At 41.9% G+C, this 26,325-nt stretch overlaps 1 protein-coding gene across 1 annotated transcript in view; it reads right to left on the bottom strand.

Moving 5' to 3' along the window:
* The window catches only part of LOC124270001 (calmodulin-1-like), a 28,533-nt gene extending 6,244 nt beyond the window's left edge, over nt 1-22,289 (bottom strand). Inside the window, exons 1-3 of the mRNA XM_046705026.1 lie at nt 21,911-22,289; nt 8,097-8,240; nt 2,260-2,357 (exon numbers count right to left, since the gene is read on the bottom strand). Of these exons, the coding sequence (XP_046560982.1) occupies nt 2,260-2,357; nt 8,097-8,240; nt 21,911-21,998 (330 nt within the window). The 5' untranslated portion in view covers nt 21,999-22,289. The remainder of the gene's footprint in view (nt 1-2,259; nt 2,358-8,096; nt 8,241-21,910) is intronic.
* Between the last annotated feature and the right edge of the window lie 4,036 nt (nt 22,290-26,325).

The raw sequence follows: 26,325 nt of genomic DNA, 5'->3' as shown, positions 1-26,325 counted from the left end.
CTGGCAAGACGTCGATGAGACGAGTGCAGTGTGCGGAATTTACGCTGGTCCTGTGGTTCCTGGCTAGTAAAAAATTCATATAAATGATAAGTTTGCAGTGGTCCTGGTGGCCAGTGAATTTTTGTATCTACGAATGTTATTTTGGATCAGTGAAATACAGACATGACCACTAATTATTGTCTACTCACCGGTCCTGTGGTCAAGGTGGAAATTTTGAAACGTTTCTTTCCCTGCGAGTGTAGTCTATTATACATGTCTTATGTGGTCCATTATGTGGTATACGTTACATCTCCACTATATAGTGGAGAGTGATCTATACTGGATATAATCTCCAGGGTATACGTTACGATCACTCTCCACCCCTGGATATAATCTCCAGGGTATACGTTACGATCACTCTCCACTATATATCTCCAGTGGAGAGATCACTCTCCACTATAGTCTGTAACATATACCCTGGAGATTATCGAGGATGTATGTGGTCATACTTGTGCGAAATGGACTGAACCAACAGAAGTTACCACAGTTCTGGAAACCACCATGGACTTTGATACAGTTTACTAGGTTTTAGACAATATGACGTGGGCCAATGTCGAAATAAAACACTGACCTTGCAACTACAGATATGATTGAATGTGGCTGCCAAGTCAAGAGCCATTGCTGTTACTCACAACGAGAGCGAAACAAGACTTTCATTTAACATATGTTATATGTGGTATTCACTTTCTTAGTAAAGTACAGATTCTAGTACTTTTGTTGGGTTCAGTCCCATCCGGGATTCGAACCCACACCCTGAGTCAGGCACCTAATCGCCTGCACAAAAGTCAGCCACCTAACCCGTTCAGCCACCGCGGGATTCACCAAGACTTTCATTGTTTGATAAAGCTACCATAATTGCCTTACTTATTCTGGAGTATTTACATCAACAATCAAAAGTATATATTTGCCTATAGTTTATTATATTCATTATCATAAAATGCATTTATTCATGTTTAAAGCGAACTGGTTTAACGATGTCGCCAATAGCCTATTAACCAGAGTAACGCACCGCTGGGGTTCAGCGGAATGAGGAAACTTTGAAACTTTGGTCAACCTAAGTATGACTTAAATAAGTTAATATGTTGTAACACAGGGTTAACTGTGGTCATACCTTGGTGACCGGGGATTCACCAAAGTCGTCCAGCTTTGGAAGTCGAACGCGAATATTGTCATGGCGATCGTTAACACAATCAGCTATCATTCTCTATGCGTTATCGATAAAGCTGTTTCCTGCATTTAGACGTCAGAACTACACACTAAACCTGATTATTATTCCAGGTCTGAATCGTTTAATATGACAATAAAATACAGAGCACGGGATGATGGAAACGATGATAAGTACTGAGGGTATATTGACCAAAGTTTGCCCCAGGTACCAAAGGTATGTACTAAACCGTTGTACTCCTCTCTCTCTCTCACTCTCTCTCTCACTCACTCTCTCTCTCTCTCTCTCTAACACTCTCTCTCTCTCTCTCTCTCTCTCTCACACACGTACGTTTTGTGCAGGTTGCAGGTCGGCCAACAGAATGCATGTTTATTTGACGCATTTAAAATTTCTAATACACGGTGTCTCTCTCTCCTCCACTCTCTCTCACACACTGGAACACTCACACACACACACACACACACACACACACACTCAAAAATTAGAAGACTACCTGCGTCACTATAACCTCGTTTCCTCATCTTATTTTCATCTTACACAGAATGTTTATCTGACGCATGTGTTAATGTGCTAATAAAATACCCTGCTCTATCGGAGCTGGAACAGGTTGTGGCAACAAATGATAGCTACTCCTGCTTTGTGAGTGTAATCAATCACATAAATTATGCGACTGCGCATTCGAATGTACTTTCAACTCCCTGGGGAGAGTCTGGCAGTAAGCATGTTTCCTATGCGTCAGTCGCCTAATGTCGTGGCTGTGACACACCAAGTCCCCATATATCTTTGTATCTGTGAATAGATCTGTCCAACCGTCGTGACGCCGTTTGCAATGGCTTTAACTCCCAGCGTTCTAAATAAGTTTTAATTTGGTAATTTACGAGAACGTAAATCAAAACCAGAATTGATCACATCGACTCTCATATCGACCCTGCATGTTTTGAAAGGCTACATTAAAACCAGGTCTCATAGACACGTAACTAAACTAACTTAAAATGGCTCTTTGACGACGTTATCCGTGCGCAGTAATGCTCACATGCTGGGAACTGTCTACTTACTTTGAAGGTCTCTCTGATCTCACACTCCCATGCTTTATTTTCTTTGTACTTCATCGCCATCATTTCTGCAAACTCTTCGAATTCAATCGACCCGCTATCTGCAATACAATTTACAATCACTCTGTTAGTCTGAAGAAAATGTAATAAATGTTGCTATATAAAAAATGTCACGAGTTCGACATAAAACAAGTTGAGTAATGAGCGAAAAGCCGCTTTGGCAAGTGTTTCAGTTATATCAGTAGCCATGCAAGGAGTGAGTGAGTATGGTCTTATGCCGCGTTTAGTAATATTCAAGCCATATGACGACGTCGAGACACCAGAAGAACATTTTACACACAAGAAACAATGGGAACAACTGAAGTGATGGAGGTCGTAGACATTCAGCGCCTTGATGAAACCCACAAGCAAAGAGATGGTCTAGACATATAGTCATTAAAATAAACTTTGAGGTAACAAACCGAAACATGAGTCTCATTAACCAATTCAGACAATGACCTACTTTTCAGCCGATCCGAATTTTCTCGTGTGAACGTGAAAAGAGACACTACAAACAACTATGGTTACACTGGATTCCACTTCCTTGTTTCACAAGAAAATTATATTTACAAATTATTTTAATTTTTGAACTTTTGAAATTTTATGTCGAGGTTTAGGCAGCATGACATTGGCGTTAACTAAGACATCACAGACTGGCCCTGTTTGTCGTACAATGATTCACAATTCATCTGGCTTACTGGTTACACCTGTTATGTGTTCTTTGCGCTTATCAAATGTATTTGTGTAGCGTACAATGTGATTGATATCATATCAAGTCCGTACCAAACCGCCAAATTCTTCTAGCGGCCGAGCCTCGTTTTGAGATTTCCACTATTTCCAGATTTCCGTTTGTCAGAGCACGCTGCACGACGTGTTTGCAAGGATTAGAAGGAGACTAGCGTTGCAATATAAATGTGCTTAGATGTATCAAATAATACTGAATAATATATATAGATCCAGTTGAATGATTTGGTCTCAATATTCTGGACTGGTTATTGGACTAAGTCGCGCAATAGGACGGAACCCAGTCACCAGGAAACGAGAATGTTGTGTAATCAATGTTTTGACTTGATAAAAATAATTAAAAAAGAGAATCCTCCAGGAAATGGATGATTGCTCTGTTAAATATATTCTTTTATGTCAGTAAGAGGAGCTAGAGTGTGGTACTGACAAACCTTGGTCACGGCGGACCGGGATTCGAACCCACCATCGTAAGTCTCAGGCTGGCATAAGCGACCCGCGTCGCATTAGACGATAGACTAATTATGCCTACGGTAATGCTCAAAACAAATTATACCACACCTCGAGATTTGGTAGATACGCTCTTGTAGAATCGTCGCATATATACAATTAACAGTTTTACTCACGAGCAAGGAAAGGAATGAAGCACAACTGAAACAATGTGTGAGTGAATGAGCTTCAATTTTAGCGATGTCCCTAATAACTCACAGCGATGACCGAACTGGATTCTCACATTGGACCTACCTTGACGTCTTAGTTAGTGAGTGAGTGAGTGAGTGAGTTGGGTTTTAGCAATATTCCACCTATATCACGGCGGGGGACACCGAAAAATGGGCTTCACACATTGTACTCATGTGGGGAATCTTACTTGGGTCTTCAGCGCGACGAGCGAACACTTTAACCACTAGGCTACCCCACCGCCCATTTGACGTCTTAATCACGACGAGTAATCGTCTTAACCTCTCGTCTTCTATCGCTTTGGTAAACTAGCAGTACCCAGGAGTACCCAAAGACTGATACACTGATAAAATGCAATACCTCAAGCCCACAAATAACAACACTTGAAATATACCCTACTGTTAAAAAACAACACCAGCATATTCGATGAAGAAAAGCAACAACAACAATGCCATGTTCCACAAATCATCGTTATCTATAGCTAAAAATAGCTATCTATAAATATGAAATAATAGACAGCAAACAAATTCTAATACGAAAGAGTATTAACTCGAATTAATGACACTCTTGTGTGCAAAGAGCTGGCAAAATGGCAACAATTTACTCAGACCGCTGACAACGTGGATTGGGAAACGGTCTCGAGTGTAAATATTTTGCACTAATGGTCAAATAATTGCTTCTATCGTGGGACAACCATTCATGACACATCCTGGGAATATTGACCAAAAAACAACAACTGTGAAAGGAAAGCTGCCCAAGGCATATCCGATGAACCGTAATTCCTTCATGAAACACCGATACACGCTTGCCCCGATTTAAGGCCTAAATGCCGTCGGGGGTAGAGGGTGGAGAGTCTGCAAGACATATACAGCACGAACGTTTACTCGATGAAATGTGGTAGTCAAACAATGCTACTTTGTTCTAGAATACTGCAGTGCGTAGTACGTACTATAGTCCTTAGTAGCAAGTATCAATGGAACCTATACCGTTTGAACATGAATAATATTGACACTGAGAAACAGGCGTGGTCAATACGTACTTGAGTGCACACACACTTGAGCCAGCCAAGGCAAGGATATTATTCGTATAGATTAGGGATTCTACGCGAATGAATACGATGTTTCACTGTTAAAGCTTGACGATCAAGCATTGGCATGTTTATTTTATTTTTTAAGGTCGTATAAGTGCAAGGAATTTTTGTTTTGTATGAATACATTATTGTGCATATTAAAATCAATATATGTTCAACATATGATCAGTTCGGTTTCACTGTTCCTACATGAGGAAGCAAGTATGGTTTTAGGCCGGTTTTAGCAGTATCAAGTTGATCTTCATGATATCTTATACGATTTATTAAGATCTGTGGGTGGAACCGAAGACATTTGAAAGTGGTATGTTTGTCATATCTGGCCTCAGTCGAAATTCTAATAGATTCTGGATCAGCTGTTGGTCATACTGGTGAGGTGTTTACTCAACTGATCTCCCCTTGTAAGAACAGAGAAAGTGAGGTGTCACACGTTTACAAACCGTCCCTGAGAGGCGTATGGTACTTTCGTCAGCTGTATCTCAGAGCAGATCATTTCTGACCAACTCATGTTATTCTGGGACAAGCCGACTTGCATTTGGTCAAACCTACCCGCTCTTGTTTCAAAGTAACATGTAACCGACCAATCAAACATCGACATACAGGTAAGGAAGAGGAGAAAAGCTAGATTAGGAAACTCACATAACGCCGAATGTGTAACCGTTACTTTTCATGGGCATTACGACATTCTTTACATCAAAAATATTTTGCGTGTCAGTCAGTTTTTCGATATTGAATTTCTCGTAAGCTCTATCATAATGAATGAACCTGGCCGCCATGTTGTTGATATTGCCTACACGGCACAGTTTGACGCTGAGGACCAGATTCGTAACATTACGTCGACGAGACAGATCCTACGACGACTTCGCACTGCGTTTATCTGTTATGCATCACAATACAAAATTACTTTATGAACCTCGAGAGAAGTAAATAATAAATACGATGTGTGCATTGCGTACGCCCAGTGAATAAAAGAACGCCATGAATACCCGAAGCGCCTTTGTTTATAAGATGCACTTGGCGCCTAATGTTTAGACGCATAATCTATCAGTTAGGATCGGTAGACAGCACCTTCAGAAACACTTATGTTCTGGGAAGAGATCTATTATGAGCTCATTATGCTTTCACGGTGAACCCAATGGTATGGAGCGCCCTCGACCGAACCCGATGGCCTGTATTCAATAAGCTGTTTGTGTTAATTCACTGAGGATACATGCATACAGTATAGTTAGTCAACTGCGAACAACGCACCTTGTGGTTAACAGTGTCTTTTGGCTGATCTATTGAATGCATGTTGTCTTTTCACTAGAAGACTGCCATTATATTTAACTGATGGCATCTCGTGGGCGGAAGGTCATAGTTATACACAGACATGCTCCGCTGACAATCTCCGAGTACATGCTGAGCCGACACATGGTGGTCAATATGCAGTCGCAGCGCAATGCAGCAGCTCGAAGACGTACTGGATTAATAGAAACTCGAAAGAAATGATGGTAGGTCGGAGGGCTACAGGGTTAATAGAAGTTCGAAAGTCTACATGACTGGTGGTATGTTGAAGACCTACAGGATTGATGGTAGGTCGAAGGTCTACAGGATTGGTAGGTGGAAGGTCTACAGGATTGATGATAGGTCAAAGGTCTACAGGACTGACAGTAGGTCGAAGGTCTACAGGATTGGTAGGTGGAAGGTCTACTGGATTGGTAGGTGAAAGGACTACTGGATTGGTAGGTGGAAGGTCTACAGGATTGGTAGATCAAAGGTCTACAGGACTGACAGTAGGTCGAGGTCTACAGGGTTGGTAGGTCTAAGGTCTACAGGACTGAAGTTAGGTCTAAGGCCTACAGGACTCACAGTAGGTCAGTGGTCTACAGGACTGACTGCAGGTCGAAGGTCTACAGGACTGACAGTAGGTCGAAGGCCTACAGGACTGACAGTAGGTCTAAGGTCTAAATGATTGATGGTAGGTGCGAGAGTGAGTGAGTTGTTTTTTACACAGCTTTCAGCAATATTACAGCAATATCACGACGGGGGACACCAGAAATGGGCTTCACACATTGTACCAATGTGGAGAAACGAACCTGGGCCTAGTAGGTCTAAGGTCTATAGGACTGACAGTAGGTTGAGGGTCTGCAGGACTAGGTTGAAAGCCTAAAAGACGAATAGGTCGAAGCCCTACAAGACTGAAATAAGCTGTGATCGATAGAACCGCGACAGCCTACAGGATGTACAGAGGGTCGGAGCCTACAGAAGTGATGGCAGGTTGAAAGCCTACAGAACGACGTCCTGGGAAAGATCATTCCATATCGTTGGAACGATTTGGCGGAGTTCCTGCAGCGCTTTTGTAAAGATTCGGATGACGTCGTAAACGTCACTCCATTTAATTCCGGACGTGTTCGATGGGTGACAAATCAGGGAATCTTGCAGGCCAGTGAAGGAAACGTGGCTCATCGGTGAAGAGAACTCCACTCTCCACTCACGTGCTCATCATCGCAAGAGTTATCTGCTCCACTTAAGACGTCGATCGATGTTCTGGCGTCAGAATTGGGCAGATTGATAATAGGTCTAAGGTCTATAGGACTGACAGTAGCTGAAAGACTAGGTTGAACGCCTAAAAGCTGAGCGTCTTACACTGTAAGGGATAACAATGAAGGCGGCCGGCCGGCACACAAAACATTTATTCATGACGACTAAACAGGACTGAAGTCAAGACGAGACTGATGAACACATGCAGCACGGACGACCCGCTAACAATACTCAGACCTGACTGGCTCACCGTCTCACGTGTGTGATGCACGGGTATCGCAATACTTAAAGGGACCAGCTTTTGTTAGACTGCACTGAGTGGAAATGATAAGCGTCTGGTGCAATGAACGTTGCCGGCCATTTTTCTCGAAAATGTCATGCTTCTTGCAAAATGCGTTTCTTTTACCATTTTAACACATTTTTTCTCTTGTTCAAACCCCAAAATCCATCCACAAGATTACCAATGAAAAGTTGACGGAGGCCTATAGAAAATCTGGATTGATGTCGTGGTCAACGACCTACGCCATCGAAGGCCGATGACACGCAATCAACCAAATGATACACAGGACCACCAGGCCGACTCTTATATACAAAAGTTCATTCAGGGCCTAAATTCTAACCTGTAATTTTTCCTCTCTTTTTATCGTGGCGTAACAGATAGCTTTATAGGTTTAAAATACAGCATGTACGAATTGTTGTTGAGATGAGATGTAATAAATAACACACAACCCTCAAATACGAAAAGACAAAGTATGCGTATGTAAAGTGTACGTACTGTCGAGGTCGGCTTTGGCTATCATGTCCCTGATTTCCTGGTCGGTGGAGCGGGTCTTGCTCTTGGCCACCACTTCCTTGAATTCCTCGTGAGAGATGCTGCCACTTTTGTCACGGTCCATCAAACGGAACGTAGTATGGAAATCTGAAAATATAAAAATGTTTAGTAAGTGCTGGGGTCTTAATCACATCACTGAAAAACGCCTGCCTAAGCAGTAACCTGAACTCAGATAAACAGTAACCTGAACTGAGTTATAAGAACCTCAACTCATTCAAACAGTTACAGGAATCTCAACAGATAAACAGTAACTAACCTTAACACAGATAAAGTAACAGTAACCTCAACACAGATAAACAGTAAAGTAAACCTCAACACAGATAAACACAGATAAACAGATTAACAGTAACCTTAACACAGATAAACAGTAACCTCAACACAGAGAAACAGTAACAGTAACCTCAACACAGATAAACAGTAACAGTAACCTCAACACAGATAAACAGTAACAGTAACCTCAACACAGATAAACAGTAACAGTAACCTCAACACAGATAAACAGTAACCTCAACACAGATGAAACAGTAACAGTAACCTCAACACAGATAAATAAACAGATAAGTAACCTCAACACAGATAAACAGTAGAGAAACAGTAACAGTAACCTCAACACAGTAACCTCAACACAGATAAACAGTAACCTCAACACAGATAAACAGTAACAGTAATAACACAGTAACAGTAACCTCAACACAGATAAACAGTAACCTCAACACAGATCAGTAACCTCAACACAGATAAACAGACCTCAACACAGATAAACAGTAACCTCAACACAGATAAACAGCAGTAGCCTCAACACTCAACACAGATAACAGTAACCTCAACACAGATAAAACAGTAAAACAGTAACTCAACACACAGATAAACAGTAACAGTCAAACCTCAACACAGATAAACAGCAACAGTAAACCTCAACACAGATAAACACAGATAACAGTAACCTCAACACAGATAAACAGTAACAGTAACCTAAACAACACAGATAAACAGTACAGTAACACTCAGTAAACACAGATAAAGATAAACAGTAACCTCAACACACAGATAAACAGATAAACAGTAACCTCTCAACACAGATAAACACAGTAACCTCAACACAGATAAACAGTACAGTAACCTCAACACAGATAAACAGTAACAGTAACCTCAACACAGATAAACAGTAACCTCAACACAGATAAAAGTAACCTCAACACAGATAAACAGTAACCTCAACACAGATAAACAGTAACAGTAACCTCAACACAGATAAACAGCAACAGTAACCTCAGTAGTCTCAGTTTCACATCAATGAAGTGTTGCCTGGGAATCATCAAAGTCCCCATGCCAACATCAGTGTCAAGAGATTCAGACGATGGAACATGTTTGCTGTCACTGAACTACAACAACTGCGGAGTAAATGCGTTAAGCAATAAAGTGACATTAAATTCAAACCATAGCCAATTAAATTAAAATATTCATCAGCTAAGACTATGATTAACAATGTGGTCGTTAAAACGAAGCACTTGCGCAGTCGACAATATTCTGCATAGCCAATTAAATTAAAATATTCATCAGCTCTTTAACCTGATCGTTAAAAGCGAAGCACTGTCGAAGATTATATTGACTTGGCAAGATATCCGCCAGTATACGGCGCAATAGTTACAGTACAGAGAAGTGGAGTCTTGTGCTACAATCAGACTGGTTCCTGATGTTCGTGGTGAGTATTGATGCCAAAGAAACAAACGTTTCAAGCAAGGTCATTCTCTTTGACTGCCATTCTCCTTGTGGATACTGAATCAGCCTTCCGTGAAAGGTCAACAAGGTGATCATGGGTTACCACACTCTATATGATTGGAACCTGAAGGATGAATCGTTCATGACCAACAAAGGTCAACAAAGTGAGAATGTGGTTGGACATTTTGTGGAATTAAACCTGGCTGTATTACACTGACATCATATATGGCTGGTTTGGATTGTAATCGTACCTAGCTGTCTTGGACTGACACCATACTTGGCTGCTTTGGGTTGACGTCGATGGCATTGCATCAACGCTCACAGACAGGGCATGTTGATCTTCAACCTACTGTCGTAAAGGGGCGGTGAGATAGCCCAACGGTTATAGCGTTCGCTCGTCACGCCGAAGGCCCGGGTTCGACTCCCCACATGGGTACATGTGTGAAGCCAATTTCTGGTGGCCCCCCGTCGTGATATTGCTGGAATATTGCTAAAAGTGGCGTAAAACCCAACTCACTCACTCACTACTGTCGTAAAACACCGCAATACACTTCTCGCAGTCATGTCATTTATATGTTTCTTGCTTCGAATCCCATTTGCGTTTCGATTATGATTCTTGGTCTGCCAACATCTATCCAGTCACGATTTAAACAATCGACAAAACAAATAACCTTTCCGTTGCTTCTATGCACTTCAATTTCCTCTTCAGAGCCGCTTGATACAAAAACGGATCTTTAATTATTGACGTACTTTTAAAAGTTCAATACATTTACTTTCAGGGACGTTTTTATTTTACAGTGTTTTTCAAAGAACTTGTCGTAGACAAGTAGCATATTGAGGCAGGATCTCAGCTGGGTTTCTAAACTGTAGCATCAGAAAGTAAACACACACGCATGTGCTCCTACTGTGCAGTATTAATGCAAGATGCTGGAGCAGAATGTTCATTCGCATAAACATTGTCATTCTGTGCAAATATTCACAGTTAACCATTAGTCGATAATGGCTGTCTGTCACATTGCGTCCTGTAGTTCGAGGTTTAATCGATAGAAGACAAGTTGATGTTTGCTCATCAAACGTTCGTGGAGACACATTACGTTTTCGTGGCGCGAGGGACTGATTTGTTGCCATAGCACACTGAAAACTCAAACACTGTGGGACAATACAACATGTTCTCAGTTAAATATAGTTTCAGCGATGCGCTGCCACGTAAAGGCTGCCTTTTTCTAATGATTTAAATATCTGATGATTCTGATCATTTATTTATTTCTATTTATTGATGAAAAACATGGAACCAATCCAACTACAACAGCTTGACGGACTTTTAGCCACGAGATACGTAACGGAAAATAGTTTATGGGTACCCAACAGTTTTGGAATTATATCTCTGTAAGACATGTTATTCTTGCTTCATGCAACGTGACTACCACAAATGTTCTCTTTGCCACGTATTTCTTGCTTGCGTTACTCTGGAAACCTGTGTTACTGCTGAAGGTAGTGAGTGAGTGAGTGAGTGAGTCTAGTTTTACGCCGCTTTTAGCAATATTCCACCAATATCACGGCGGGGGCCACCAGGAATGGGCTTCACACATTGTAGCCATGTGGGGAATCGAACCCGCATCTTCGGCGTGACGAGCGAACACTTTAACCACTAGCGAACACTACTGCATAAGGTAAACTGAAAAGTAGTTATGTGATAAAGTGTGAAATACACGTTGGAGATCAACATAGTATTTCTTTACAAAATGCAGCATGAAAACCCATGTTTTTGTGAGTTGTGATATGTAGATATGGATACGGATATTGAGATATGAAATATCCCTGTTTTATCGATATCAAAATATAGTATGACCAGAAATTATTGAGAATTTTAGGAATATGTTTAATTGGATTTCTAGTATAAACAACCTTGACCAGCTATCAAGTGCTTGGTTTCATTCAAAAGAGACAACTCCGTTAATCCCTTTTCATTAGTTTGTGAAGAGTTATCCCCCTCTGTTTACTTGCTAGCAGACGACATTTTCAGTGATCCTCAGTATGGATGATTTAGAGAAGAGGAAGTTGATTTTAGAGTATTATAACAAGGACATCAGATCGCTAAAGTGATTTCAAGTAGAAAAGGCATCCCTTTGTCCACAGTTTATCGTGTTTTGAAAAATATTGCAAATGGATATGGCATTGAGCACCAGGTAGGCGCAGGTAGGCCCAGATAATTGACTGTCGGTGACAGGAGGCGACTTGGTATTCTTGTTTCTAAAAACAAACGAAGGAGTTTAGAAAACTTAAGGCTGGATATGATTGATAGAGGAACTGGGGCTGTCTGTGAGGAGACAATTAGAACTGAGCTGCATGCAATGGGTTGGCAGAAAAGTCGAGGAATTCCGTCACCGATCATGAAACCTGAACAAAAGGAGCGAAAGTTGAACTGATGCTTACAGCATAGAAATTTTAACTGGGACAATGTGATTTTCTCAGATGAAAGTTCTGTGTGGCTGTTTCCTAATACACTGAAATTCTGGACCAATCAAACTGAAAAACATTTGTATCAGCGCCCAAAGTACAGTCCGAAACGTAACGTGTGGGGTGGCATATCTGTGTTGGAGGCAACGCCCCTCTGTGTATTTGAAGGGAATATGAACAGTGAGCGGTACACAGATATTCTCGATGGACATTTACTTCCATCTGCTCACGTGTTCTATGGAAGTTTTTGGATTTTCCAGCAAGACAACGACCCAAAACATCGTTCAAAGCATTCACAGGCCTGGTTTCGGACCCAAAATATGACATTATTAGATTGGCCAAGCTATAGCCCCGACCTAAATAGAAAATGTTTGGGGATTTATGAAGGAAAGTGTCAATAAGATAAATCTGACAAATATTGCTGAAATGAAAGAAGAGGTGGTCCGATATTGGGATAGCATTGACCACGACTTTCTAACTTCTTTGATCAGTAGTATGCCCCGCCGCATTGAAGCCTGCCTTGCTGCCCATAATGACTTGACAAAATACTAACTGTTCACCTGTAATACGTGAGTCATGAGTGAAAAAAAATAAATTACAATCTTTAAATTCTTAATAATTTCTGGTTGTACTGTCGATATAGGGTATTTATCCATGGATCTCATGAAATTTCAGATGGGATCCGAAGGGTCTTTGGAAATACAACTGTCTTTCAAACCCTCCTTCTTCAAACTCATATCTTGGGATGTTTGTACCATCCGCCCGCAGTGGTACCTCGGAATAGTGGTTTTTGTTATTTACAATTCAAAAGTAGCAATGGATCATTTCAACGAAGAAATTGTCACGACAGATTTTTAGATAAGAAATCAGTAACGATTACGAATATATCGAGTTGATAACGCGGGATGCACCCCAGTCTTTCATCTGTGACAGTTAATCCTCTGACCCTCTAAGGTTACACCATATACACCCAGTGACAAGAATAAAATGACGAAACATGTAGAGTCAGCAACGCTGGGGTTTTATCGAAAACAATTAATTGTCGCTGAAAATGCTCAAAAGACTTTTGGTCTATTAGAATTTAAACTCACTTTAGAGTTTACGAAAAATAAATTCCTAGTTTTCGCAATGCAGCTAGAAAATATCAGGCCCTCCACCATCACCCAATAACAGCAAATGGTTCGTCCCCATAACCTCGACAATGGTGTGGCGTCCATTTCTTAACCAATCAGCTTTGAGAACTGCAAACATGCTAATATCGTAAATATCACATCCCACCCTTCAGGGCTTACGGATATATGAATCACTGCCACTTACAACAATAATCTACCTAATAATAGAATACATACATTGTTACAGAGCATGGTATATAACCAAATAACAATTGGGTAATTAACTGCTGCAGTGAACATATACATTAATTGGCGGATATAGAAATAGCTTTATGTCGAAAGAATGAAGTAAATAATGTCAGGCTTTGATCCAGTAGTATTGTACAATTGTGCTCATCAACTTTAACATTTCAAGCTTATTGGTATTCAGTCATGCAAGAAGTTTGACTGACATCTCGTGGCAGCCTGTTGACAAAGGACATACACAAGACTACACACGAAATGTGCTTATTATTACGTGCAAATTCTACCATGACCTCAGTACTTGCAAAATATCCTTCTTCCGACACGCTTCATATATTTCTCGTGTGAGTAAATGCTGTGCAAACGCCGCAGTCATCTTATATTTAGCTACTTACATCTATAAATACATGATCCATGACCAGACTAAACTATGGTTAACAACTTGAGCAATGATCCATCAACCAGGGTATTCGTCAACCATCAGTATTAAATAGCTGAAAGTTTATTGAACAATATTCAAGTTATACCACGGTGTGTCGACTTGAAGTTGGAGGAAGGCCTAGAAGGAAGTAGATCTTAAACAGGTCTTCGTCAACCATCAGTATTAATAGCTGTAGTTTTTAACAATATTCCAGTTATACCACGGTGTGTCGACTTGAAGTTGGAGGAAGGCCTAGAAGGAAGCAGATCTTAAACAGGTCTTCGTCAACCATCAGTATTAATAGCTGTAGTTTATTGAACAATATTCCAGTTATACCTCGGTGTGTCGACTTGAAGTTGGAGGAAGGCCTAGAAGGAAGCAGATCTTAAAAGTGTACCACTTTGGTGAAATCCATGCTCACGACCAGACAAACATGCCAACATGAGCAATGGTCCAGGAGCACGCCATCGACAGTCACGCCATAGCGTCTGATTCCCGCACTCGTGAAGGTCCGGGTTTTAATTGGTCTTCAGCAACCCATGCTTGTAGTAAGAGGCAACTAACGGGATCGGGTGGTCAGACTTGGTTGACACATTTCATCGTATTCCATTTGCGTAAATCGATGCTCATGCTGATCACTGGATTGTCTGGCCCAAACTTGGTTATTTACAGATTGGTGCCATATAGCTGGAATATTGCTGAGTTCGGCGTTAAACAACCAACCAACCCAAGTCGCCATTCACCACCAGTAATGAGGCTCTGGGGACTCGTTTTAACTCATTTCCCCGTGGGTATATTTGGTATGTCAAAGAGGCGAAATCCTGGAAGTGTTTTGTTTTATTTTGTAATTGGATTACAAGTAAAGCACATAGCTTTCAAAATGCTAAAAGTTTAAAATTCTAATATTGATTGAGACTGTCAACTCTGCAGGCCGAGAGGGGCATACTCTGAACATGTCACTTCATATATCAAACACGTCTTCAGAGTGAATCGTGGCGTTTTAGACGACATCACCACTCAAATCCCACAGTACCGATAATCCCTTCATGACTTATCAGTTCCTTCATGATTTATCAGTTCCTTCATGATTTGTCGATTTGTCAGTTCTGTTTCAGTCTGTTTCCAGACACATTATTACCAAAGTAAGGTAATAACGAGTCTGTGTCATTGTAAATACAATGAAATTTGTAAAGTCGCTTGCGGGGCGGTGGGGTAGCCTAGTGGTAAAAGCGTTGGCTCGTCACGCCGAAGACCCGGGTTCGAATTCCCACATGGGTACAATGTGTGAAGCCCATTTCTGGTGTCCCCCGCCGTGATGTTGCTGGAATATTGCTAAAAGCGGCGTAAAGCCAAATTCTGTCAGTCAGTCAGTCAGTGTAACGTCGCTTGCACGGCATTTCCGCTTCATCGATGTGACAGCTAAATATAGATACAAGCAACATAAAACAACACAAACATTAATCGGACGGTACCTTATCACTTTGATGAAGTGTACAAACAGCCACACGGGATTCAAACCAACGTTCATGAATATGCATTTGTCGCAAGGGCACAAGTCTAAATTGCCGCGCCTGTACAACTTGGTTTCCTGTGTTGCTTTGAAAAATAACGTGTGGATTGTTTACCGTTACAAATGCAATTAATAATTAACACATTGATCTCTAATAGTCTGCTTCACAGAAACACAGTTAACGTCATCCCACAGTAGCGTTTGAAACATGCACCGCACAACCTAAACCGTTTGAAACACACACCACGGATGTAAACCGTTTGAAATCGACACCAGTGGGCCGAAAACTTCACGGGATAGAAAACATAACATCATTGTCCTTAATAATATGCACATACAATCTCATGTAAATTTATATCACCACCTGCAATGAATTCAGATGCACCTTTAACGTCGGCCTTTATCGGTACACAGTTCACATTTGATAGAAACTTTGATAAATATATGAAAATATGCGTTATTTCTAGCCAGTTTCAATTCCAAACTATTATCTGGGAATGCTAGATTTAAGCCTATGGTTATCAGTTTCATGTTTGTCAGAGTTCAACGATGCAAGCTCTTGTTTAACAGTACAGATCAAGCATGCCTTTTTCTGATCGCTAAAATTTGCGTCGTGATCGAGGGACAGTTTCATTTGATCAGTTGAGTGTGTTATGCAACTACGATGAAATCAATGGTTTTACCGTGTGGTGTTTACAAAGAACAATTGGATTCCAGAACCAACAGAAGCTGTCATGCCTGTCACGACATGAAGTGTCGTGATAGTGTTGTTGTAAGGCGTTGGGGAAACGCAGTACTCCACATGATACATACACATTAATGTAACATGAGTCTGTTAAAGAGGGTTTATAGACGTCAATATGACGTCGATTATCTGCAAATCTGCAAAATAATAGCACATCACTGCTTCACACGAAACACAAGCAATCCATCAAAAAACAACATGAAGAGTATGTCCACACCACACGAAACATGTCCACACCACACGAAACATGTCCACACCACACGAAACATGTCCACAGTACACGTAACATATGTCCACACCACACGAAACATGTCCACACAACACGACACATGTCCACAGTACACGTAACATGTATACATGTCCACACCACACGAAACATGTCCACAGTACACGAAACATGTCGCATATGTCCACAGTACACGAAACATGTCCACAGTACACGCAACATATGTCCACACCACACGAAACATGTCCACACCACACGAAACATGTCCACACCACACGAAACATGTCCACAGTACACGTAACATATGTCCACACCACACGAAACATGTCCACACCACACGAAACATGTCCACACCACACGAAACATGTCCACAGTACACGTAACATATGTCCACAGTACACGCAACATGTCTACACATGCAACATATGTCCACACCACACGAAACATGTCCACATGTCCACACCACACGAAACATGTCCACACACACACGAACATGTCCACACCACACGAAATATGTCCACACCCACGAAACGAAACATGTCCACACGTACACACGTACAACATGTCCACACCACGAAACATGTCCACACCACGCAAACATGTCCACACCACACGAAACATGTCCACAGTACACGTAACATATGTCCACGGTACGCAACATGTCCACAGTACACGTAACACATGTCCACACCACACGAAACATGTCCACACATGTCCCACACCACACGAACATGTCCACAGGTACACCACATATGTCCACACCACACGAAACATGTCCCACCACACGAAACATGTCCACACACACGAAACATATCCATGTCCACAGTACACGAAACATGTCACACACACGTAACATATGTCCACACCACACGAACACGTAATATCCACACCACACGAAACATGTCCACACCACACGAAACATGTCCACATATGTCCACACAACGCAAACATGTCCACGGTACGCGAAACATGTCCACACCACACGAAACATGTCCACACGAAATATGTCCACACCACACGAAATATGTCCACACCACACGAAACATGTCCCACGAAACATGTCCACACGAAACGTAACACATGTACACGTAACATATGTCCACCACACCACACGATGTCCACACATGTCCACACACGAAACATGTCCACACCACACGAAACATGTCCACACCACACGAAACATGTCCACAGTACACGTAACATATGTCCACAGTACACGCAACATGTCTACACATGCAACATATGTCCACACCACACGAAACATGTCCACACCACACGAAACATGTCCACACCACACGAACATGTCCACTTCACACGAAACATGTCCACACCAACGTCCACACCATTCACGAAACATGTCCACATGTCCACACGTAACATGTCCACAGTACACGTAACATATGTCCACAGTACACGCAACATGTCTACACATGCAACATATGTCCACACCACACGCAGCATATGTCCACACTACACGCAGCACATCGCCACACCACGCAAAGCACGTCCTGTCTTGCTCCGTTCACTAAACCAAAGCTTCACACAAGTTCATTGCGGCGAAGGATAATTCTCGCTCACTGGGCAGTTTTACACGTCTTTTTTCAAGACACATTATTTACATTTTGCCCAGGCATGTTTAAACTACGAGCTTCTTCCTTGGAAATATGTAAACTATTGATTGAAAACAAATAAGTAGAAGCGGAAAGTGTTCCATCATGGCTGAAGCAGGTCTACATGTCAACACTCACTCTCATGTTGGACGAACACTTCTACAGGTGGGGGTGGGGGTGGGGGGTATGTGTTTTGCCTCAGGGTCTCAAAACAAGTATCTTAATTACTAACTGAACCAATGCTGATGTTGGCAGGGACAGGAATGAGAATTTCAGCTGTTAAATTGGACATCTTTATACATTGTACTCCTGGAAAAGGCAGCACGGGTTCGTAATCTATAAACTTTAATCCGTGATATGACTCAGATCGAGTCACACAGGGTCATGTTTTCATCAATATCTGGACAAATGTGAGTGAGTGAGTGGGTGAGTGAGTTTTACGCCGATTTTAGTAATATTCCAGCAATATCACGGCGGGGACACAAGACATGGGCTTTACACATTTTACCCATGTCAGGAATCGAACCTTGGTCTTCGGCGTGACGAGCGAACGATTTAACCAATAGGCTGGTTAAACCGCCCCCTCTCGCCCCCTCTGGACAAATGGAACCTGAACTCTGATAGTGAGGTCAATATGCAAGCGATGCAGTTGACCAATGTAATTTTCAAATTGATACTAAGTAAGATGAGAAGGGCGTGAACGGAGCTTTAAACTGTAGTCAATGTAGCTATATGACGGCAAGGAAATGACACATTTGAGAACGGAAGGTCGCAGGTCTTCACCACCTTGACCACGATAGGCCAAGCATATTAATCGGACCAACACTGGGATTCAAACAAACGACAAGTGTGTCCAGACGGTTCACGGAAATAGTTTCTGTGAATACGCCATTTGGCTTTATCTACGGGTAATACGTCGATGGTCTTTTGTTGACCGTTAGTAAGTCAATGGTTTGCCTACGGTTGATACGCCGCCATCTGTTTGTCGACTGTCGTTTGATTATGGTGAATAGGTTGATGGCGGATTTTCTATGGTGAATATGTCGATGGCCGTTTGTCTGTGGTGCATACGTCGATGGTCGTTTTGTCTGTGGTGCATACGTCGATGCTCGTTTGTCTGCGGTGCATACGTCAATGGTCGTTTGTCTAAGGTGAATTCGTCGATCGTCGTTTGATTGTGATGAATACGCCGATGGTCGTTTCTCTGACCGTATGTCAACGATGAATATAGGGATGGCCATATGTCAACGGTGAATATGTCGATGACTGTATGTCCACACTGAGAACGTCGATGCTGGAATGTCTACGGTACATGCTTCCGTCCTCCGTGACAACGTCGCAACAACCATCCGCTGGTCTCATAATACGTAAGCCACTGTGAGACTGAAGCATGTGTGAAACTGATAAGCTGGCGTTCATGTGTAGCTATTCCAGGTATTTACTATCGAACCACGTGTGAATTCACATTTCCGACACTGCTGTTGCAATGTTTGCCATGGAGAACGTGAAGCCATGCACGTCATAAAAAAAGGTCACATCGCTTTTAAAATGGAAAACCATTTTCAAATGGTTTCCAATACAAACTGAAAAACTAATTAAGATTAAGAAAATTAATGTTACAGTACTTTTTGTAAATACAGGAAAATGTTTTTTGATACTGAGAAGTACCAATAGCTTGCTTACAAGAATTTGTCAGAATTTGCTGCTTCAATATATACGTCATATATACATTATTATGATTGATTGATATAAACATTAGTAAGGATGATGTAAGCTACAAGCAGGGGGACGCCTGACAACAGCACAGTACCTAGGCCCGGTTAATTCCACAATGATAGATTTGCGCTAAGATCCCATACTTTAGAATTAGCTTAAAACAGTAGCACTAAGATTGCCTTCTACAACGGGGTACTGGATGACAGGTGGAAAAAGGCTGGACATAAAGATGGATAAAACATGAGCAATGGACATAACTGCATATATGGTCTAACTGGAAACAAACTCTACTGAGCTGCCGGACAAACGGAAGTACACGTCCATGTTTGATGGTGGTTCAAGATGAAACAAGAAAGAAATGGCTATTTGATTGTGATGCATTTGATGGAACATAAAATGTACAGTATTTCAGTGACTGTTTTCAGCCTAGTAACTTTTGGATAGCTTTTGTAATCTTACGGCAGTGTATGAAATAAGGCCCCGACCGCCCGAGACGGGTTAGATTTCAGACGTACGGTCTAGATTTTCAGCTAGCCAGCCCGATGGTCTGGTAAGAAATTTAAATGTTATATACATCTGAGTCACGTCTTGGTGTCTGGTCTGGTTAAATCCATTTTGGACTGGTAACATTTTGAAGTTACCAGCCCTGATGTCTGGCTGGGGTTTTGGCTTATTTCATACACTGGTAACTTACGGTCAAATCCATTTTAAGAGTATACTTTTTCGCCCTCTAGTGTATTACAGTTTACCGTTTTGACCAATGATACTTGTTTCATATGTGCATTTATCTTCCACGATGGGTTTCTACATGCTTGTTGTTGTGTTGCTTGTGCTTTTGAAAACAATATGTACCCTCGGGTTTAACTTCGCATACAACAAATATATTATTTATCGCTCAGTGAGATACATGTTTAAACATTTAGTAAGTTAAGCAGTATTCATGTACATGACTTGACGTGACTCATACTGAGAAATAGTTGAGTATAACAATCCTTGTCTTGACGCATGACTTGTTTTTCGAGACGAATCAATCTATATTCTTTGTGTCGTATATAAAATCCATTTAAAATCATCCCGCTTCCTGGTATTGGAACGTTACAATCGAAACACAGTGAGTAATAATTCGATCGCCGCTGAAAGGGTTTCAGTTGTCAACAAATAAATTGATTGTGGGGTATACGTTTCACGACATGTATTTCTTAAATGTACGGACAAGCCCTGGTGGAGGTAGGCCAGGGTACAACACAAATGTTCTCTTTAACCACGCCCCACGGTGTACTTAACTGGTGACAAGAAGCTCTTGAAAGGCATTTGCACGAACATGAATACATGACATCATTCACCTGATGAAGAAGCAAGAATTAGCTCTGAAACGTCATGTAAAAAGTATAAAGAAGTTGGTGTCCATACACAAGTGTCCTGTATTCAAGGTGACAATGCTTATCTAATTTAGCAACTAATTCCCCACAAGACAGTGCAAGTTAAATGAACATGGACAAGAAAACAGCGTGTGTAAACTTGCATTCTAAGCTCAGCTTCGTGGGATATATATACCACACATGTGCCTGTACACTGACTTCATATTTGATTTTGTACGTACTCACATACTGAAAAGGCATACAAGCTTTTGATTACGTCATGATTAAATAAACCGAGCAATTTTATCTCATTTTGGAGGCCATTTTGCCCAGTTTTACAAAAACTGAGGAATGTTTTGAACGTGTGTCAACATAGTGAACAGTCCGACAAACAAAATGTGTCCAACACGAAACATAATATACATAACCACACATAAGAATCTCTAGAAATGAAAGCGTTTGGTCAAGTGTCTATAAAGAATTCCAAGTTTATTAAGTTTATGACTTTAAATATATGACAGCACCCACAAAAAATATGCCGTGTCATCATAAGACTCTTTAAGAACTATAACAGAGTGAGAAGTATTGACACGAGGCAGGAGACTGGTGTAAGAGCAATTGGTCAGTATGGAGAACTTACCTTCAAGAACCTTTTGGTCGATACCCAGTCTTTGCCTGAGTTCGCGCTCTCTTTTTTTGTCCTTGGATTTTTTCCCTAAAAGACTCATATTTGTTTCTAAGAGAGTACACCCTCCGCTGTTGACTGTCACAGAGTTATAAAGCTCATTGCCAGGTAAAAGCTACAATCACGTGACTATGGCCGATTCCCCAGGACGCCGTTACTATAGCGACGCTGTTCGGGAACGTCCCACGTGAAAGAGATCGATAGATGCCGAGAAAGTTTTCGTGTTTCTGTTGTTATTCTCGAGTCTAAGTACTTCCTGTACCTAACCTACTGAGGTGTCGAGCTAAGTACCCTATAGATATGCTGGCGATGACAATACTCGATCGAGGCGCTCCACGTCGCCTTCAGCACGGGAAGAACCGTCACAGGATATTGATTGATTTTTCGAAGTGATCGTGTGATCCTGGTTAACACACCGATGTAGTCGCGAAAAAAGAAACTAGCTTGCTGATTGTTGTCAAAGAGCCTTGGAATCGATCGTCACAGAAGTAACAAGTTTCCCAAGTCGTAAACATGTCATCGTGAGCAGGCGGCGATGTCACCAGCTAGCCTGCCTTTCAGAGTCTATAGGGTTCTTGAGTTGGTCATGAAGGGGGTATATCGATTCGGACTATAAGCGGTTCCGGGACAGCCTATGCTGAGGTTACTAGGGATATTATTCTGTAATGGAAACAATATAAGAAATACTCCGATAAATGTTACAAAACAGAACAAACATTTGACAAAAAATTGTATAAGACATTATAAATAATAATCTTGAAAATTAAAAATTGCTTTAAAGATTATCATTCCTATTGTCTCTGCTTTCAAGCAACGAGTCGTTCGTGTGTCTGGGTGATGGAACATATTCCACGGTAATCAAGAAACAACTCATCGTGACATCAGGTGAAGTGAGGTGGAAGCGGTCTAATGTCATGTTGAAGATTATTTCACTTATGCACCGAAATTATTTCTTGAAATCGTTTGCAATGACGACAAGCGTTTGGAGTTTGGTCCATGCTGTGCCTCACGAAGACCCTGCATCAGACCCTCATACTTTCAAGGTAACATGCTAAATCCCACGTGACATCACTCGTGTTTCAATAGGCGAGCTTTGTGTGAGTCGTATTCTTATGAACCATTCACGAAATATTCTAGGAATAGGTATTAAAGCGAGGTAGTGAGTGAGTGAGTTTAGTTTTACACCGCACTCAGCAATATTCCAGCTATATTGCGGCGGTTAGTAAATAATGGAGTCTGGACCAGACAATCCAGTGATCAACAGCATGAGCATCGATCTACGCAATTGGGAACCGACGACATGTGTCAACCAAGTCTGCGAGCCTGACCACCCGATCCCGTTAGTCGCCTCTTACGACAAGCATAGTCGCCTCTTGTGGCAAGCATGGGTTGCTGAAGACCTATTCTAACCCGGATCTTCACGGGTCACTCAATCTGTTGGTGAGCTTACATAATGTTTCTATTAAAAGTAACCCCGTGGACTTAAGATACATTAAATTACTCCGTTTTCACACCTACTGAATAAATAACGAATATTGGTTATTCTCAAACATAATAACATACTCCTCTCACTTCGCTTTGATACTGACCCGTGAAGATCCGGGTTAGAATTGGTCTTCAGCAACACATGCTTGTCGTAAGAGGCGACTAACGGGATCGGGTGGTCAGGCTCGCTGACTTGGTTGACACATGTCATCGGTTCCCAATTGCGCAGATCGATGCTCATGCTGTTGATCGCTGGATTGTCTGGTCCAGACTCGATTATTTACAGACCGCCGCCATATAGCTGGAATATTGCTGAGTGCGGCGTAAAACTCAACTCACTCGCCAACAGATTTAGTAGCACATTAAGCGCTGTTAGAGATTTTTACATTTACATAGCCCCCACCCCACCTCTGCCATTGTAAAAGTTAGAATGTACATTACAGACACTTCATGTTGGCATCGTAGGTAGTACCATTGCTCTAGGTCATTTTCCCGTTCAGTAGAGAAAATCAGGAAGTACTTTCTTCTTCGAGATGGTGCAATTCAAGTAGAAATTCTATCACATAAGCCATTCAATCTTCCACAAAGTGCTCTTGAAATTCCTGCACTTTTAATATTTAATGGTTGAGAAGTGGACATTAACACATTGGCCACGTTACTAATCAGCTGCGTAGCTGTACTGGCGTTGTTTGCTCGTTATTTCTGTTGTCTAGCTGTCTTTTGAAATTTAAATGTGTGTTCGACACTCAAAATTTAAAAAGAAAAATCATTTCTAATTTAAAAGTGTCATTTTGTCATACAATTTTTAGTACGCTCATATCAGTTATTTTTCAGCCTATTGTTTTTTAAGCCTTGGGGTTAAAATCGGCTGAAAGGTCCATTATATACTAGGCACATAAAGAAACTGTGCATACAAAAATTAAAAACCTAAATTTATCAAACCTGTGTAGACACATAAGGATTTAAACTCAGAGATTAGTGACATGTATCCAACATGCATGCACGTGCCACGTTCCGTGACGTCAGTGGGTTCGTCCTTGAGACGTGCAATACGTTGTTGCACGTGCATTCCGGGAAAGAGAAACAGACCAAATGAATGCCACACAATACTGTCACTTTGGAAAGCTCAACCCCTGCCCTTGCGATCGTTCAAAAAAACATTAAACGGCTATTGAAACGCATAGCATGCCAAGGCTCACGTCTGCACAACGTCATGAGGCCATTGGGATGGTCCGTGGGGGAATGTCTCAACGACAAGTGGCTGCACATTTCCACTGCCACCGGAACACCATTTCTGCACTGGTCAGACGCTACCAGAACACAAATGACGTCATCGATCGGCCACGTTCTGGACGTCCACGTGTAACAACGCCAAGACAGGACATATGGATAAGGGTGACCCATCTTCGCCACAGGTTTCAGACTGCAGTGATGACTGCCCGAACCATCCCAGGACTTCGCCGTATCTACCCCAACACAGTTCGACAACGTTTACGTCATCACGGGATCAGACCACGACGTCCCGCCATACGGCCTATCCTGACACAACGTCATCGACAAGCTCGCCGAATGTGGTGCCAAAGTCATGTCCGCAGACCCTTGTTTTGGTGGAGAAATGTTGAGTCCAGTTCCCATAGTGATGGACGTCAACGTGCCCATAGGCGCGTGGGAGAACGTTATGCACAGGCCTGTGTCTTGGAGAGGAATCGCTTTGGTGGTGGTTCCGTGATGATTTGGGGCGGAATAACAGCACGCCAAAGAACTCCTTTGGTGATTGTTCAGGGCAACTTAACTGGTGTGGGCTACAGGGATCAGATTCTTCGACCTGTGGCAATTCCTTTTCTGCAACGTCATGGCCCTGGGTTAACATTCCAACAGGACAATGCCCGCCCTCATACGGCAAGGGTTGCTATGGATTTCTTGCAACACCACAACGTTGACTTACTGCCTTGGCCTGCAAATTCACCGGATCTCTCCCCGTTAGAGCATGTTTGGGACGAGATGGATCGACGTCTACGCCGTCTTCCTCATCCGCCAGATAACGTCCTTGACCTTGCAACAGAAGTTGACAGAATCTGGCGTGACATCCCACAAGCCTTCCTTGCACGTTTGATAGGCTCTATGCGTCGTCGATGCACTGCTGTTCTCAATGCCGATGGTGGACATACCCGTTATTGAGCTTGTGACATGGTCGTTTGAGCCCTGTCCCGCTTGTGGACTCGTGACGTCATTGTGATTGACTTTTCAAATGAAATTCTCCCGACTTGTTATGGTCTCATGATCCCTCCATTAAAGTTTATATGTACCTTTGACATTGTTATCGTACTTATCAACTGGGATCATATTTTGACAATGCACAGTTTCTTTATGTGGCTAGTATACTTGGGGAAATTCAGAATTAAGAACATGACTTTCAAACGTGCAGTTCCGGCTAGTATATCGGAGTGTGTGAAAGAGTTAAGTTTTAAGCCGCTTTTAGCAATATTCCAGCAATATCACGGCGGGGGACACCAGAAATAGGCTTCACACATTGTACCCATGTGGGGAATCGAACCCGGGCTACCCCATCGCCCCTATTATATTACAAAGATTCTGTAACACCCGAAAGGAGCGTCGTGACAGAAACGACAACAGAATCCTGGCACATACAAAGGACGCAACCGCACCTGGGACGTTATGCCGCATCTAAGACAAGTCAGCCATCCATGCCAGGCCTTGAAGTACATTCTGACAATTCTGGAGTCAGTGATATTAGAACCAGTTTCATAGATTACATAACAAAAATATCTTCAGCAATAAAACCCTCGAACCTCAGTCTTCAGCAAAGATTTTATACATTCACCTTTATTATTCTGAAATTGAATTTGACACCGCTTGTTCACGTG

Source organism: Haliotis rubra, unplaced genomic scaffold (genome assembly GCF_003918875.1).
Source record: "Haliotis rubra isolate DU_JTF1 unplaced genomic scaffold, ASM391887v1 Scf149, whole genome shotgun sequence".
NCBI lineage: Eukaryota > Metazoa > Mollusca > Gastropoda > Lepetellida > Haliotidae > Haliotis > Haliotis rubra.
The sequence above is the reverse complement of the archived record's forward strand: the minus strand, read 5'-3'. Positions and strand labels throughout refer to the sequence as shown.